This window comes from Ptychodera flava, chromosome 2 (genome assembly GCF_041260155.1).
Source record: "Ptychodera flava strain L36383 chromosome 2, AS_Pfla_20210202, whole genome shotgun sequence".
Taxonomy (NCBI): Eukaryota; Metazoa; Hemichordata; class Enteropneusta; family Ptychoderidae; genus Ptychodera; species Ptychodera flava.
In genome coordinates, this window is record NC_091929.1 from 48602907 (window position 1) to 48619160 (window position 16254).

Sequence of the window (16254 nt, forward strand, 5' to 3'; positions counted from 1 at the left end):
CCTTCACTTTCGTGGTGCATTCTACCTTAAATACAGCTTAATTTGTGAATGTAATGCGACTATATTGTTGACACATCTGTATGGGATAGTGTCTGTATGTAAATGCAAAGTACGGACATATGAGGTGTGTGAGAATGAGGGAGAGAGTTATCTGAAATTCAAATTCACAGACATTTCACAGAAAACACACACACATTATCTGGCACACATATTAAACACTCATGAACCGCCAAATGTTCAAACATCTAAGACAATTCCTTTTAATGTACACATAGAAGTATAAACATTATTTATTGTAATTCTCCAAAATGAAGATAATTCCCAATACAGACAGTCATTTCCATCTACTATGTCAACACACTGAGCTTGTTGCTGAAAATGCATCAATGAAATCAAGCAATGCATTGATAACCTCTGAGATAACATTAAGTGATGCAATATCATTTGGTTTCCATGACAACTTGGTTTTGGGTGAGCTGAGCAATGAAAGCACTAAATTACCTAGTGAATATGTCATGAGAATGGCACATAAACATCTGGGTGAGACACCTAGCCATGGTTACAACACCCTGTATTTGTAATGGTTTCACCCATTTTCAGCGGGTAAAGATCAAACAACATAGTTGAAAGTACCCGTAAATTGGGTTATACCAATAAGTTAAATTGGAGGGGTGATTGAACTGACTTCAAGAGGGGTAAAAATGAGGCCAATGCTGACCACATAACTATCTACAGAACATCTTACAAAATTTTACAAAAGAAATGAACCATATAGACTTTGTCTCTGTACTGCACTAGCACCCATCTTTCTCAGCAATTTTCCTGTACATAGCAACACACTAACCGATGTGTTGGTGAATTTGTCAAATGTGAAACATCAGTGTCAGTTCTTTCATAATCACTTTAGAAAAAAAGGAAGGTTGACAAATACACAAAATAGCATTGGAAAGAGTTATTTTACAAATATTTACACAGTTCAGCTTATAACAGCAGCAGTTGCTGTAAAAATATCAACACAAGTCCAAGACTTTGCTATGCAGCAATTTACGGTAGATCTTGTCAGGTAGTTACATATAAAAGCAGACAGCACATCGTCACAAGATGAATGCACTTAATATCCCTAACAAATACTTGTTATTTCAAAAGCAGTAAAAACTATTTGGGATTTATCTGTAGTGACATTTCTCATGAAATCAGCTGCCATACAAAGCATGTAAATCAGTGTACATAATATGGCACTATTAATTGTTTGAAAATGAACTAAGAAATGTTTTGATGAAAGAAAAGGCAAGATAAAGCACACTGCAAACACTAATTTAACAACAGTGAAATCAGTTTTTAAAATGGCATAAATCAAATTTCTCCTAAATCCTAGTACCAAGTTTGAACAAAACAGCATTCACTTCTCTGTATACTGGCTCAAGATAGCTTAATTTCAAAACAAAATGGCTGCCAGTCAACCATGTTGGATCATATCACAGAACTGGTACCACAATGTATGTAACATATTATGAATTCTCCTGAAAAATTTGCAGGCAAGAAGTATTTGCTTCACTCTCCTGCTCAAAGCATATGAAATGGCTATAGTACCTCAATAAAAAGTGAGAATTTGACCATACTGTACTTTTCCAGGTTTGGAAAGAAAGCATTCAAAGGAAAATAAATCACTTACATTAGAGACCACTGCTCATATCAAACACTGTATAAACATCTTCAAGATGCTTATGTAATGCAATAGCACCTCACTATGGCAAAAAGAATGAAATTTAGAAGGATACATTTCATGAGAGATGAAACAGTTCACAACCTAAATATGGATTTGAATTGAGAGTATTAGGGACGCAATGGAGAAACTGTAGAGAGAGGATGATGGGTAATGGGACTGTTGCCAGTGTATTAATTCTTTATACTTGTATGTAGTATGAGGAAAAAATGGAAAATGAAAGAAAAAATTTACTGCTTGCTTCATACTTCAGTGATGATAGGAGCCAAGCTGATAAATTCTCAGCATTTCTTTACATTTTCACTGCCTGCAGTGATACGCATCTTAGAATTCATGTGACACAAAGTCAACTTCATCAATAATGTTGTCTTTTTTTTATTCTGTTTAAAAAACAGGACATACTTATCTGCTAAACTATGATTAGATTATCAGAAAACTAAGCAGTTGAGCGCAACTCAATACACTATGCTATACTACTATGGGAAATATTTCACCTTAAGTTCTGGAAAAATTCAAGTACTGGTAAGAAGAAAGTTAAGTACATACAGGATAAACACTTGCAATATTATCAAACGTTTGGTAAACCCTGTTTACAATGGGCAAAGTTGGACATTCAGAAAGAGCACAGCCTTGAACTGGCTAAAATGTAGTTATTCTAAACGTATGTTTGTATATTTTCAAGAAGGATATGACTGTCTGTACAGAGAAATACAACAACAAAAACTGACAAAAATTGGATAAAAATACACCGTAATAAGGTGACCATAAATAAACAGACTCAACAGATCATTACATTCTGATAAGTTCTCTGAATGCTTTCTGTCACAGAAGATACCACCTGTTTTTAGGGTTCATATGCAAATTTACCACAAAGCCTCTGAGTTGTTGGCCCAGACAAAACGGATCACAGCTTGAAGTGTTGACAGGCCATGACTGACTTAAGGAATGCCAGTTATCATTGAAGTGAAGTGACTAAATGCATTATGGGTAATTGTGCATTGTGGGTAATGATGAATCATGGCACAACACCTGCACACCTACTCTTAATAGATATTTTTTTCTGACATGTCAGTAGGCTATACTGCTTGGTGTTATCTCATAATATGGAATGCAATCTCTCTGTTAAAGATCACATTCAAAGAACAATCAGGTACAAAAGTTTAGTTTAAAGCTGTATTGTCTGGAACTCAAATATCAAATATCTGCAACATAACGGAAAAAAGTCTAGCAGTCGACTAACTTTGTCTTCCCCTAACTTTAAACAATCCCCATTTTGTCAAATGAGATGGGTTTTTACATCATTCTAGTAATACTGCAATGAATGCATCCCATTCAAAACGCACAAGGTCTATAATTATAGCACATTTTGGAAAATTCTTAGCAAAATTCACTTCATGGACAGAAAATCAATGAATATTCTCAATAAAATACATTTTCAAGTATCAATAATATTCCCCATTATATTATTTCCATCTTGGATGTTATTATTTCAAGGCTGGACGAAATTAAAAAACTAATATCTTATATTCAATATGTTTTCAGCTTCTGTTTTCCAACTCAGAAAGATTGGGGAATTTTAATTTCAAGACATTACAGCTCAGTGCATTGAATATTTTCATTTCATATATTACATGTACATTGTAAATGTGAAGTAGAAAAGACACACAGACACGCACACAAAATTCTTGCCTCCTGTGGAGGAATGCTGAATATGCAGACTTATCGTCGTATGTATTGGTGTAAACTTACAATTTTCATATGAAAATGTGCCGGTTCACAATCTCTTGCAGTGAGTTGTGTTATGTCACACAGTTTCAAATGATTTGTATCAAAACTTTATGCATCTGTGTGAAACCTCAAGTCAAAAATATGCTGTTCATAAATTCACAAGGTTGTATGTCAACTCAAAATTTCATGTTAAATCTTCTAATCTTCAGGGTTTGTGGACTGACTCACTGCTCTACCAGATTCTGGAGTTCAACTTACAGTTCACATGGTTGTGGCTTAAAGTGGCATAGTATTTTATAACATATTTTCAACATCTTTTACAATGACTGATATACTTTACTCTGCAGTTAGGTGCAATAAAAGCAAATTCAAGAACAAAGGTATGGTTTCTGGCCGTGAACTTCAATATCTGCTGTGTAGAGATGACTTCAAATTTCTTAGCAAATAGGCTCTAAATACAAGTCATCGTTCTGACCAAAGCAGAACACTACACTGCCAGCACAGTGTGCCATGTATTGTAGACTCATAGAGTTTTGAACATGTCAAAATTCCCATCTTAGTTTGACAGAGAACTAGTAGTGAAAGGGACATTCAAAATTATAGGGCATAAAATTGCATACTTTGCCAAACGTGGCATTGCTTTTTTCATTACCGGTATTAACAAAGCATGATCTACACATAATTACAGAGTGAGATATCAATCATTTGTATCAAATAAAACACCTAAAAGATGTTACAAAATAATAATGCCACTTTAACAAACTATTCCATAACTCAATAATATTGTCCATTATCCCTTTCACAGCCAAATTTTGCCATCAAGTGGAGTCATATGCACTTTGACACAGAGATGATAAAGTTAACTCACACTCATCGGGATGAATTCACTAACAATCTTAAAATCACTTTGTCCTGAATTCAAAATTATCTTATGAAAATTCAATTCTGGGACTTGAGTTAACAATCTTAGGAACTCACAAGATTTCACATGAGATTCTGAGTGAAACCATGACTTTAAACACAGGAACTCACACTCTCATATGAATGGTCCTAGATAACTGCATCTATCTTGAGTCTACAAACCCTGCATGTGAATTATTAAATCAAACATGAACTTCATTTACAACTTGAAATCTCACATACGGATCCCATTCAGCTACACTGAAGAACATTACACCCAAAGTAAACAATGTCACAATTCAACACCATCCTAGGGGGTCCAGTTACTTCATAAAGCTATGGGACCCCCTAAGAAAACCTAATTGTTTTTGTTAACAAGTTTAGGTCAAGTGTTCTTCAAGTGTGTCTTGCATTCTATAAAAGTCTTTCATGAGTATCTGTGTCAATTCACAATCATATACAAAACTGTACGGCTTTTCATGTCATGGTAGACAATAAAACATGAACAAGCCACTTCATAGAAATATCAATCTCAGCTGTAACAAACTCCAATGTTCATGTTTTTTACAATGCAAACACAGAAAATTGCTGGGACTTTTTTGTTTTGTTTTGTTTTGTTTTGTTTTGTTTTGTTTGTTCCTATGATGCTGTGTTGTTGATTTCTTTTTCTTCTTTGTCCTCTGAGTTAGGTGCTGTGTCAAGTCCACTGTCCGATGATAAGTTCAAGTCATCAAAATTCTGAAATTGAACAACATCATCAGATTAATTTTGCTAATTATCATAAATAAATAAGTTTCTGTTGACAGGAAGCACATCAATACTACATACTTCAATATTAATTCTAATTTAAAGAGAACATTTCGACCTTGAAATAATATAGATAGATGACCCTAAACATATACAATAGAACACCCCATTTCAATAGAATAGCTGCAGTCCACTATTCTATTAAAATGCATGCTAACTATTCTGTATAAATTGAGGGTCTACAATTCTTTGGTTGAATGGACAAACAAAATGAATAAAAATCAAAGTGCATTTAACTACTGTTATCTGCCACAAAGAAAACAACACTCTTTACTGCATATATTAGTTTTCATAAGTTTTTGACAACATTTGTACACCTGCTGTCTTACTGAAGCTTGTCCAGTGAGAGTCAGCGTTTGTTTAAGGTCCTGCTTACTGCTGATTATTTTAGATAGAACCTGCTGGACACTGGATTTATACTTATTAACACTGAACATTCCCAGCTGTTAAATTCCATACAGTGGAATTTGAGTGTATCATCTGATGTCACAGCAAATGAGTAGAATTTATAGAAGACATCAGCTTACCTCTAATTCTCTCATGACTTCATCCATGAAGTCTGTTGAATTTTCCTTGTATGCAACAGCTAGTTTAATTGCTTGCCTAAATAACTGTAATAAAAACATGGTGTGTAGACATCTTGTTAGATTTTCTGTTTTACAGCAACTTTTGACAAGAAAATATCCAAAAATCCGTTTCCAGATACACCTAAGTTTAAGCATTCTTTTAATAAGTTGAGCTATTTACATTGGGTAGCTGATATGACTACACTGATGTCATAGACAAACCTAGCGTTAAGTGTACCAAAACATTCACACATGACACAAACTTGAACTTCCTACCCAGCATGCCTTGCACTCCAATGGACATATAACCCATGTGAGGGCACTCTCACAGATAACTTTCTGAATACTGTCAATATTTATGTTAATAGGAGATTTCAGCATTCTTTATCAAGCAGGGGCATCTATACACTGACATCACCACTCACCTTAACTACATTGGTACCGTCTGACGCAGACACAAAATAGAAGTCCATATTATGTTTCTTTGCAAAGTTGAAATTTTTCTTTGTTATATTATAATCCACATCAATTTTATTGGCAGCACACACACACGGTATAGAAGGTCTGTATTCTCGAAGTTCTTTATACCAATTGGGAAGATTTTTATATGTTATTTTTCGTGTTGTGTCAAATACCTGAAGAACAGATAGAAACATCAATGTTAAATTCAATGGCAGTACAACACACAAGTATGTCATTCATATCTATTCAGTAATGGTATACTGGTTTTGTTCTAATGACCAGAGAGTCAAAATTCATATTTTTGTGACAATTTCTAGCTCCTTTTTGTGAAGTTCAGATCAGTCTATTCAGTCCAAAGTAGATCAGTGTCAAGTAAAACACAGAAAGTATCATAGAAACTGAATCTGATGAAAGTCCAATGCAGAAATGGGTCAATTTAGTTTTTTATGCTATCGAATTATAGTCCTTTTATCTGCAGTGATAGAAGAACAGCCGAAAAAGACCGTAATATGATAGTGTAAAAGACTGACCCATTTCTACATTGGATTTTAATCAGATTGCATAGAAACTGATATTTTACATGGTTGATCACTTGATGCTTATTCTGTCTCATGAGGGCGCTCTCTCCAATTTTCCAGAGTGACCACTGTACCCTAGTCTTACAATTGTAGGATATTGCTGCCAGCACACAGAAATACTGACTATGCACTTCCTGACAGAGATGATGGAATCATTAAAAGGCAGACTATAACTTTGAGTAAAACTTGACTTACGAGTATACAGCAATGTGCTTGATGGTAATATGATGGATGCATACTACTAAATCGTTCTTGTCCTGCTGTGTCCCAGAAATCTGTAAAAATGAAATAGTCATAAGATTTTGTCAATTTCAAGTAAGAACAATGACAGGGCTTGTTTGAGAATGATACTTGCATAGAGTTTTACCATCTCACCTCATATGTACCAATACAATGTATAACAATCAATGGGGCTGTATTGAAATTGAAAAGACCAAACACACCGGTATCTATACCTGTAGATAAAAGTGAACCGACCACAGCAGCATTGCAGTGACTTTATGGCAAAATGAAAAACTGTTTCCTAAAGAAATTTGTTCCGAAAATTCACAAAATGGTAATAATTCAACCTCAAGCACATCTCCATCTCAAAAATGTTTCTGACTTTTTTTACAAACGAGGAAAAGATAAGTGAGCAAAGAGTAACAACTTTGTCTCAGAGAAGCAGTGGCCATACTGTCTGCGTGGACACCAACACAAGATGGCAGTCTCTACAGATACAGGTATATGAACAGTACATACTGAGGATTCAACTTTGTGATATTTTGATTGACTTATAAAAATACTACAGTCAAATGATAGGACACACTTGAATGAAATACAGGTATTGTGGATAAATATCCAATGTATTCTGACACAAATGATGGACCATTGACATGATTACATCACAAAGGATGTGGAGAGAAAAATGACATTCTGAAAATGCCAAAAGGTTAATGTTGGATAAAAAGAGCTTATTTATAGCATTCCGTGAATCATGTCTGGTGACAACTTTGTCTTGGCATGTAGGGTACACTGACAAATTACTGTTTCAAAGATTTTCTCTTCAAAAGAAGGACATTATTACAGATTATATGTACACAAAGTAACATACCGGTACAGAGCTGACTGAAAGAAATTATTACAAATTACATGTTCATACACAAGTTGTAGAAAGGAATGACTGAATAATATTCAAGAATCTCCCAGAACGACTCAGAGATTTCAAAACATCAAATGCAAGGTCACACTGATTAGAGATTCAACAACTGAATCACAGCTGATGCACATTAACCTAATTGGCCACCCTCACATCCCACTATTTCCCCTCCCACTCCCCCCTCCGCCCCCATGAACTCAACCTCCACATCTACACTACTTCATCTATTACTTACCTACAGCTACTTCTTTGCCGTCAACTGTTGTGTTGTATCTGAACAATGTCAGTGCATATGTTGATAACTGTTGGGGTTGACTGTAAAATCATGTCGCAGGAAAATAACACAGACAATCTCTGACAGAGAAAGCATTGCTATCAAACTTGAAAATTCAAGTCATAATATTTTGTAGGATTTCAATTTCCATGAATTCCATGAAATGTCCGGCAATATCATTTCAGGATTACAGATGGAAAGCAAATACGCGATCTTATATTCTATATTACCATAGCAACTGGGGATTACACAATCTATATGGTTTCATTCTTCATCAATAGCCTCAGCAATTTTTAATTATTGTAAGATGAAGCTGTATAACACCAACCTTGAATTACAAATGATATGTTTCTAGCTTACATTTTTATGATACTACGCATCAGAAGACAGAATAAGGACATTTATATTTGTTTTCAATTGGTGATTAAAATTCATGTGATTTTGTACTTAAAAATTTACAATGTAAAGCACAGAAGTATTACAGATATTAATTCTAAAACAGTTGAAATCTCAATTTGTTATTTCTATCTTCATTTTCCTTGTATTACATTCACGTTTTTGCAGATTGCCTAAGCTCAACTTTTATTTAAAGAACAAAAATACTGGACCACACTGAAGAATTTTCCGACTAATATCATTGTAGAGGTACAGTTGTTTTAGAAAGATGTGGCATCTCCTACGGAAACCCAAATATTTTCACAAATTTGACAATTTGGTAAAGCGTTCTTCATGTGTGCTAAAATTTGACACAGTAAATAAGCTATCATGTATGCTTAGTGGAGATATAAAACAGAAGATAGAGTAAAATATTGTAATACTGCACAGTGCTTCCAGTAGTGTATCTATTATCATATGATATATTGTAGTCAAGTTTGGTTTGGCTGATTAGCTAGTGCTGTGGCAATGTATATTCTTTATTTGTATAACTCAACAATTACAACTGTAATGCATTACAAAAGAAAAACTTTTCTTGTTAAACCCTTCCAAGAAACAAATTTCTATGACTCTGTTGTTATTTACACTATAATTTGGCCAGGAATCAGAAACAGTGTTAGAGGGCTTGCAGCTATTTTCCACGTCTCATAATAAATCTTTGATCTATCTAATCTAGTTGCATTTTGAATTATGGACGGCCATTAAAGCTAGCATGATGATGAAGAAACACTGAAAAATTCAAGTGGCAAATGGTAAAATTTGTCCTGGTTATCAGTTGAAGTAAAAGTGAACTAAACCCTTTGTTAGAGTAAGATGGTTTGATCTTATGAAGATGGTGGGACTATTTATCGGGTTATAGGGGAGACTGAGTTTGATTGATACATGTATACAGGTATGAAGAAACTAAAATTATACGCCAACAAATGTACATGAAAGCTCAACAAATGAGATATTATCATTTGCCAAATCACAATCATAATCAAATCACAAGGATAATTTTATATAAACTTAGACAAGCGTAATCAGTGTACTGACCAGCATTCCCTCTACGGTTTCAAACAGATGTGCAACATTGGCTTTGGTGTCTGAAGGGAATGGCGGCCACTGAGGCAGCAATATTGTGTCTTCTCTATCCACGTTAATTTACTGAGTTACGTAAATCTGGTCACATAGTCACAACGTACTCTGAATGGATAGGTGTACAGTGTGTTCGTAGCAACTGTGCTGCCACCAAGCAGTAAAACTAAAATGCAGAAGTAAAATCGGCACTTAAATCACACCTTTCGCCCAAAATTTTGATGTTTATCGTTTCCAAAACTAATACCGATTGAAATGACTCAAACATAAGTAGTGCCAAACATGAAATTCCACTATAAGAGCAGTTGGAGACACTGCACAACTGCATACGAATAAGCCTTAGCTGGGAACACTGGTACTGACCATGATATTGATCTAAGAAAACAGTTTACCAGGAGAAAGTATGTTGCATACTTCATTTTATGTAATAAATCCTAGGCATGGAAAGTTGATGTCTTCAAATGATGATTTAGATGTTACATCATTTCATAATTCTAGCAGGTCTGTTTCCATGGCAATACGTAATCTTCCTGAACTCAGCACATCAATTACATTCTTGTTCAAGATAACTGTTTTATAGAAACAAGAATATTGCTGAAGGAAAGAGAATTATTCATGGTTACCCATGATGCAACTCTCTTTCATCTTGTAGTCAGCTAACGACTTAACTCCCAATTCCTAAAACCCTCTTCTGTTGGATAGCACACTTCTTCAATTGACTAATGGATTTGATGAGTAGAGTGGTTTGTGGTTCTCTCTCACCAATGAATGACAAATAAGATGTGTGTAAAAATAGACAGATCTGTTCAAAGGATACTATCCATCCATTAGAAAGCGTTCCACTAATCTGCAAAGAAAAAAGAAAAAGAAAAAAGGGAAATATAAATTCCAAGTAATATCTATCGGTATGTTATTCTCATCAACAAATGTCAAATGTAAAATTTGTGCCTGTATAATTGGACAAGTTGACAAAATCTTCAGCATTGTAATCAGTCTGGCTGTAAAGAAATGACACATGATCTTAATCGTCAGAGCTACATAATCTGGATTGCTAATCAAAATTTCATCATGTTTCTCTTTTTTTACAGATTCTAATACGACTGACTAATACTGCCTGTTCAACTTTGTCATTTGATAGAATGTCATCAAGGAAGCTATCACTATCAGTTTGGTCAAGATCAAAACAAAACCTTGAAAATCATGGCTCATACAGAATATACCCATACCTAGCACAACGACGTACAGGCATGGAGCTGAGTAGTCTCACATGCTAGACCTCAAACCTATGCACTTGATTTATGCCACAAGCAGCAAAGCTGCAAGCTCTGAGCAACCACAGGTTGTGAGGTCTGGTTGGAACCAACTGCTTACCAATGTGATGATGTCAGAGTTGGGTGTTGTCTTTTCTATGCTAATTTACACTTTGGACCACTTATGACTAGCCAGTTGTTTCAAATACACGTATTCAAATATGCATGTTCCACATGAATGCTGAGGATATTAAAACACCAGTAAATATCAAACAGGATCATATCATCGACAGCTGACTGGGACTGCCAAGATGCTGCACTTCTTTGAAATCAAGTAACATGTAGGGGATGCTGACTAATGACAATCCGCTGTCTTTCACAAACACAGTCCTAGGGTCTGTTACTGTAAAATGTTCAAAGCAAAATGTAGCAACCAGAGTTGACTTGCCATAACCTGTCAACAACTTTAACGTTTTTTCCTTTCAGAAATTTTATCAGGAATCAAGGGTTTTATTTAGTGATTTCTTCATTTTGTTAATTAGACAACAATAATCGTTTTGTCAGTGCTAGGTTTTAACTTCAGATGGTTCATGCTGAGATCAATTCAAGATTGTTTCCTTCATTCAAACTTTTCTTGTAGAATGACAAAGTCTATCAGTCCAGTACAAAAATCTACTTTGGTTCACTTCACCTATAGTACATGTAGTACACAATTGAAAAGTTACTGTACCATATTGATAATGGCACTACCCTTTGATGTGGCTGAGCATCAAGCATCCCAATAGACAGAATGGATGGTAATAAGCTCAGAATATGAACTATTTGACAGCTATACTGGTATACCGGTACTATTAATAATTGTTACAGTGTTGTTCTATAACACACTAGAATAATTCTACTTAAGCAATAACCCCCGCCGCAGGAGGGTATACACGTGATTTTGGTACAATGCGCGACATATAGCACGAGCCGATAGGCGAGTGCTATATGGAGCGAATTGTACCAAAATCGAGTGTATACCCGACTGCGAAGGGGGTTATTGCTATTATATTATATCATCTTGTGTGTCTTTGTCTTCTTGGTCCAGCATTTTCGTCAGTTGCAGCCCAAAATGCAGAAAACTGACGTCTGAGAGATCGAACGTCGGAAAATCATCGCCCGAGACCGAGCATTTTTATAAGTGTGGATTACGTTGACAACACACGAACACAATCCTACGATAACATACGCATTACGTTCATCAAAATTTCATTAATATTTACATGCAACACGAACTGCTTCAGACACAGAAATGGGTCAAGAGTTCAAAGCAAAAGGAAAAGTAACAATTTTTTTCGTAAATTTACATAAAAACGATAGCGCTGGCTTTTTTTTTTTTTGCGTAGTACGCTAAAAATAGATTTGTCTCATTCACTGTCAGTCCGGTGTGCGCCAACCGTCGTAACATTCAGACAGAGGAGGTGGTGTAGTGGGGTTACAGGTTCTATTTTTGATGGATATTTTGGATGGATAATTTGTGCCAGAAAACGTGCAGTTTTGAAATAATCCAGACATGGATTACGGCGACTGTATGAACAGTTGTAATATGCGAGCAGAGTGTGTTGCCCGATTCAGCGAGAGCTGGACGCTGACACGGCGATTTTCGTCGCAGTCGCCAGAATGATCGCATTGTTATTTTGAACTTCTCAAGTTCTTGGGCTACATCGTTAGAACACCCTGGTCTGTTACAGCCCAAACTCTAGGAAGGAATATCTGACGTACCGTTACAGTGAGGAAGTTTCAATTTATTTGTGTATGAACGAATACTAGTAGTAGCTTCGTTTTAAAGAGCGGTATGTCGCGTCTCGACTCCTGCTGAATCGATCAAGCAAACTGTACACAGTGCGCTGTTACCCTATATACAATTTTGTACATCATCATACCAAAATAAATGTGTTGCTTCGGAGATTTCTTTCATCATAGACCGCTTATTTTCACCAAGAGGTGAGTTAAAGAACCATACTTTATATCTGTATCGAAATTCGAACTCCGTCTTTGTAACAAAGCGGACTGTTTCGGATTAAGTTCAGAGCCACATCGTTCAAATGCACCGACTGGGCAATTTTCAAAAATGCTGGTTTAGGGGCCCGTTTTACCACCGCTATCAGTGCTAAAACAATATTTTAGCATTGCTCTCGTCCAATCAGAATGGCGCATGGTAGCATGATATAATATAATAAAGGTTTTAGAACTTTCTGTACATATGCTATTGATATTACAAATAAATCATTTTATCGACTGAAGTCTTCCCGGATTGACCTATCTGTTTTCTCTTCTCTTTTCATGGCAAACAACATGAAACCGGTATCTTGATCTAAAGTTACGATATTAAAATAGCTTTCAAGAATACTTTGATGTTAGGCATGAGTATCAAGGTGAACTCAAAGATTTCATATTATGTATGGTTTCACCCACCCACCACCCACAACCACACATACTCATTACATGTAACAATCATGAAATTGCAATATTGCAGACGCCATGGAATTTTCCCCATGGCTGTAAAACCTGTCGCCATTTTCTACAAGTTCAATAATTTTAAGAGATGCATATATTTTCGCCACTCCACATGTACAAAAAGGTAAATTTGAAAAAGTTAAAATTCATATATTACTTTGAAACAGGAATATAGCAACACCTGTAATATATTATATATATATATATATATATATATATATATATATATATATATATATATATATATAGTTACACAGTATGCAATATGTGTGTATGTGATGCAATGAAACTATTTGTTCAAAATACAGGAATGTAATAACAGAATTGCCAGAATCAATGCTTGTTTACATACTATTTAGTCAAAAACCTTGTGATCAAATATGACAATTTACAACATAAAAATAACCTATACGTACATGTATATTTCATGTTGAACCAAACTATTTGAAGTGTGAAGTGTCAGTGAACAATGAGAGTGCATGACATCACTCACAGTTGTATGAACTTTTACTCTCTATGAATAATAAAATAATTCTGCTGGAAAGGAATGAATTATATATCCATGCATGTACATGTACATGTATGCTTGCTCTCAGTGATGTTAAGATATACATAAACACCTTAGGTGGAGACAGTTTAACCTTTCTGGAAGAAATCTCTTCATGAAAATACCGGTATGTCTCCTGATAAATTCATGGCACAGCTTTCCAGTAAAATTCACAACAATAAAATCTGAGATCATTTCAAAGCAGAATCTTAGCAGTAAATAGATGTCAACATGTTACAGTGTATAAGGCAATTCATGTCTTGAATTTGAGTTTTAAACTTTGGCTAAATCTTTCATCAAGGAACTTTTTAAACTTATCTCTTCCACAATCATGAATAATAATTTGGGGTATAATACTCACTCTTGCCTCTGAATCAAACTCACATACAGTAAAATTGATTTCATGATACTCAAAATCGGTAATACAGCATTCTTGTTACCATGTTGATGACAGCAAAAATAATCAAGGTTTGACTCTATCCTAGCCACCCAGCTCCCCAACTCTATCCAATCCCCCCCTCCCCCACCCCCATCATTGGTATTATCTGAATCACATCACAAAATAATGTACTACAGAATAACAGACTGGTATAGAAAGTGTATGTACACTGAAAGGATAATGTAACGTAGCAATGACCTGCCAATACACATATGTATCAGCCACATTGTCAGGCCAGTATGGCTGCTGTAAAGGGACATCTTTGTAGAGTGTTATTTTGTAGTGCTATGCTAGCCTTAGATTTTCAATCCTCATCAGATAACACAGGGGCAAATTTTTATTCTACAACCATACTGCTAGCTTCTTCAAAAAAGTTCAAAAGTATGAAAATAAAACACAGGCTCATTTTAAATCCCATGGATCAAACAGAGTCCACTACTTTAATCCATTGGGACTGTGTTTGCTTGGTGACTGTACAAAAGACTGCACTGTAGCCACTGGCACAGGATAACACCAGAGATTCACAGTTCCATAGTTGTTGGTAACAGATGTGGAATTCAACTCAACTTCAATCACAACCGACTTTGATAAAAAATTTGAGCAAACAGCATTGTATTGAACAATCTAAGAACTGGGATAAGGCGCAACAAGCTGGCTTGAGGGCTTTGCATTTAATCTGTTTTCATATTTTAAGCTAAAGCTGCAGCTACTGAGAGCATGTAGCATTTTCCATCCCTCTTCACAGACATGTACCATGTATTATGGTGTTCATATTTTAGGTTTGTTGCTTATACCATGGTCTAATAATTACATCCAACCTAGTTGACCAATGAATGCGCTCGAGTTGATCATGGACAGTGGGTTCCATCCTGGGGGCATTGTCATAAGGCCGCGTCCTGGCTGCAACACTGTGTGTGTGTGTGTTTGTGTGTGTGTATAAATATATAGTACATTTTTACTGTCTACCAGTATGATATAACAACTTACTTCAGGTACAAAGACATCACTCCTTACAAAGAAGTGGACAGTTTTTTACTTGAAAATTCCTCCTTGACTCCATAATGATACTGGTGTATTGACCCATAGAGATATTACAGCTTTGTATTGTTATAATTATACCAGTACATGTACTGGTCAGCTCTCCAGGCAATTAAACAGTCTACTCAACAATGGACAAATTCTAACTCAAGGATGTTTCCTAGTTTCCATAGAAACCAGATCCAAACAACTGCACAGTCCACTGCACTGATGAGACCAATTTGACCAATTTGATCTGGCTGATGGTAAGATTAAAATGTGTTCATCAAGAGCTCAAAACTTGGAATTCAAGAATAGACCTGGCTATGTTGATCTTATCCTGGTTTGTTGATGCTACATTTTCAATATGATTCCAAAATATCTTTTTTGCAGTGCTAAAACGGGCCCCTAAACCAGCATAGAGGGTTAATGTAGAAACCAATACAGGTGGGGGGGGTGGGGGGTTGGGGCTAGGTGTTTGGGGGTAATGAATTAATAAAATTAATAAATGTTTAATTTAATGAATAGCCTTTTGCAAACACAACTGCACAGTCCACTGCACTGATGAGACCAATTTGACCAATTTGATCTGGCTGATGGTAAGATTAAAATGTGTTCATAAAGAGCTCATAACTTGGAATTCAAGAATAGACCTGGCTATGTTGATCTTATCCTGGTTTGTTGATGCTACATTTTCAATGTGATTCCAAAATATCTTTCCAACAAGCAATTTTTCACATTTGCTTCCTGAAGTAAATGATTTATCACCATAGGTGAATGTAGATTCACAGCTACTACCATGCGCCATTCTGATTGG

At 35.5% G+C, this 16254-nt stretch overlaps 1 protein-coding gene across 1 annotated transcript in view; it reads right to left on the minus strand.

Moving 5' to 3' along the window:
* Positions 1 to 236: 236 nt before the first annotated feature.
* Positions 237 to 16254, minus strand: part of LOC139122765 (rab-like protein 2A) — a 37084-nt gene continuing 21066 nt past the window's right edge. The window contains exons 2-7 of the mRNA XM_070688474.1: positions 10506 to 10535; positions 8138 to 8217; positions 6960 to 7039; positions 6150 to 6359; positions 5686 to 5769; positions 237 to 5089 (exon numbers count right to left, since the gene is read on the minus strand). Of these exons, the coding sequence (XP_070544575.1) occupies positions 4991 to 5089; positions 5686 to 5769; positions 6150 to 6359; positions 6960 to 7039; positions 8138 to 8217; positions 10506 to 10535 (583 nt within the window). The 3' untranslated portion in view covers positions 237 to 4990. The remainder of the gene's footprint in view (positions 5090 to 5685; positions 5770 to 6149; positions 6360 to 6959; positions 7040 to 8137; positions 8218 to 10505; positions 10536 to 16254) is intronic.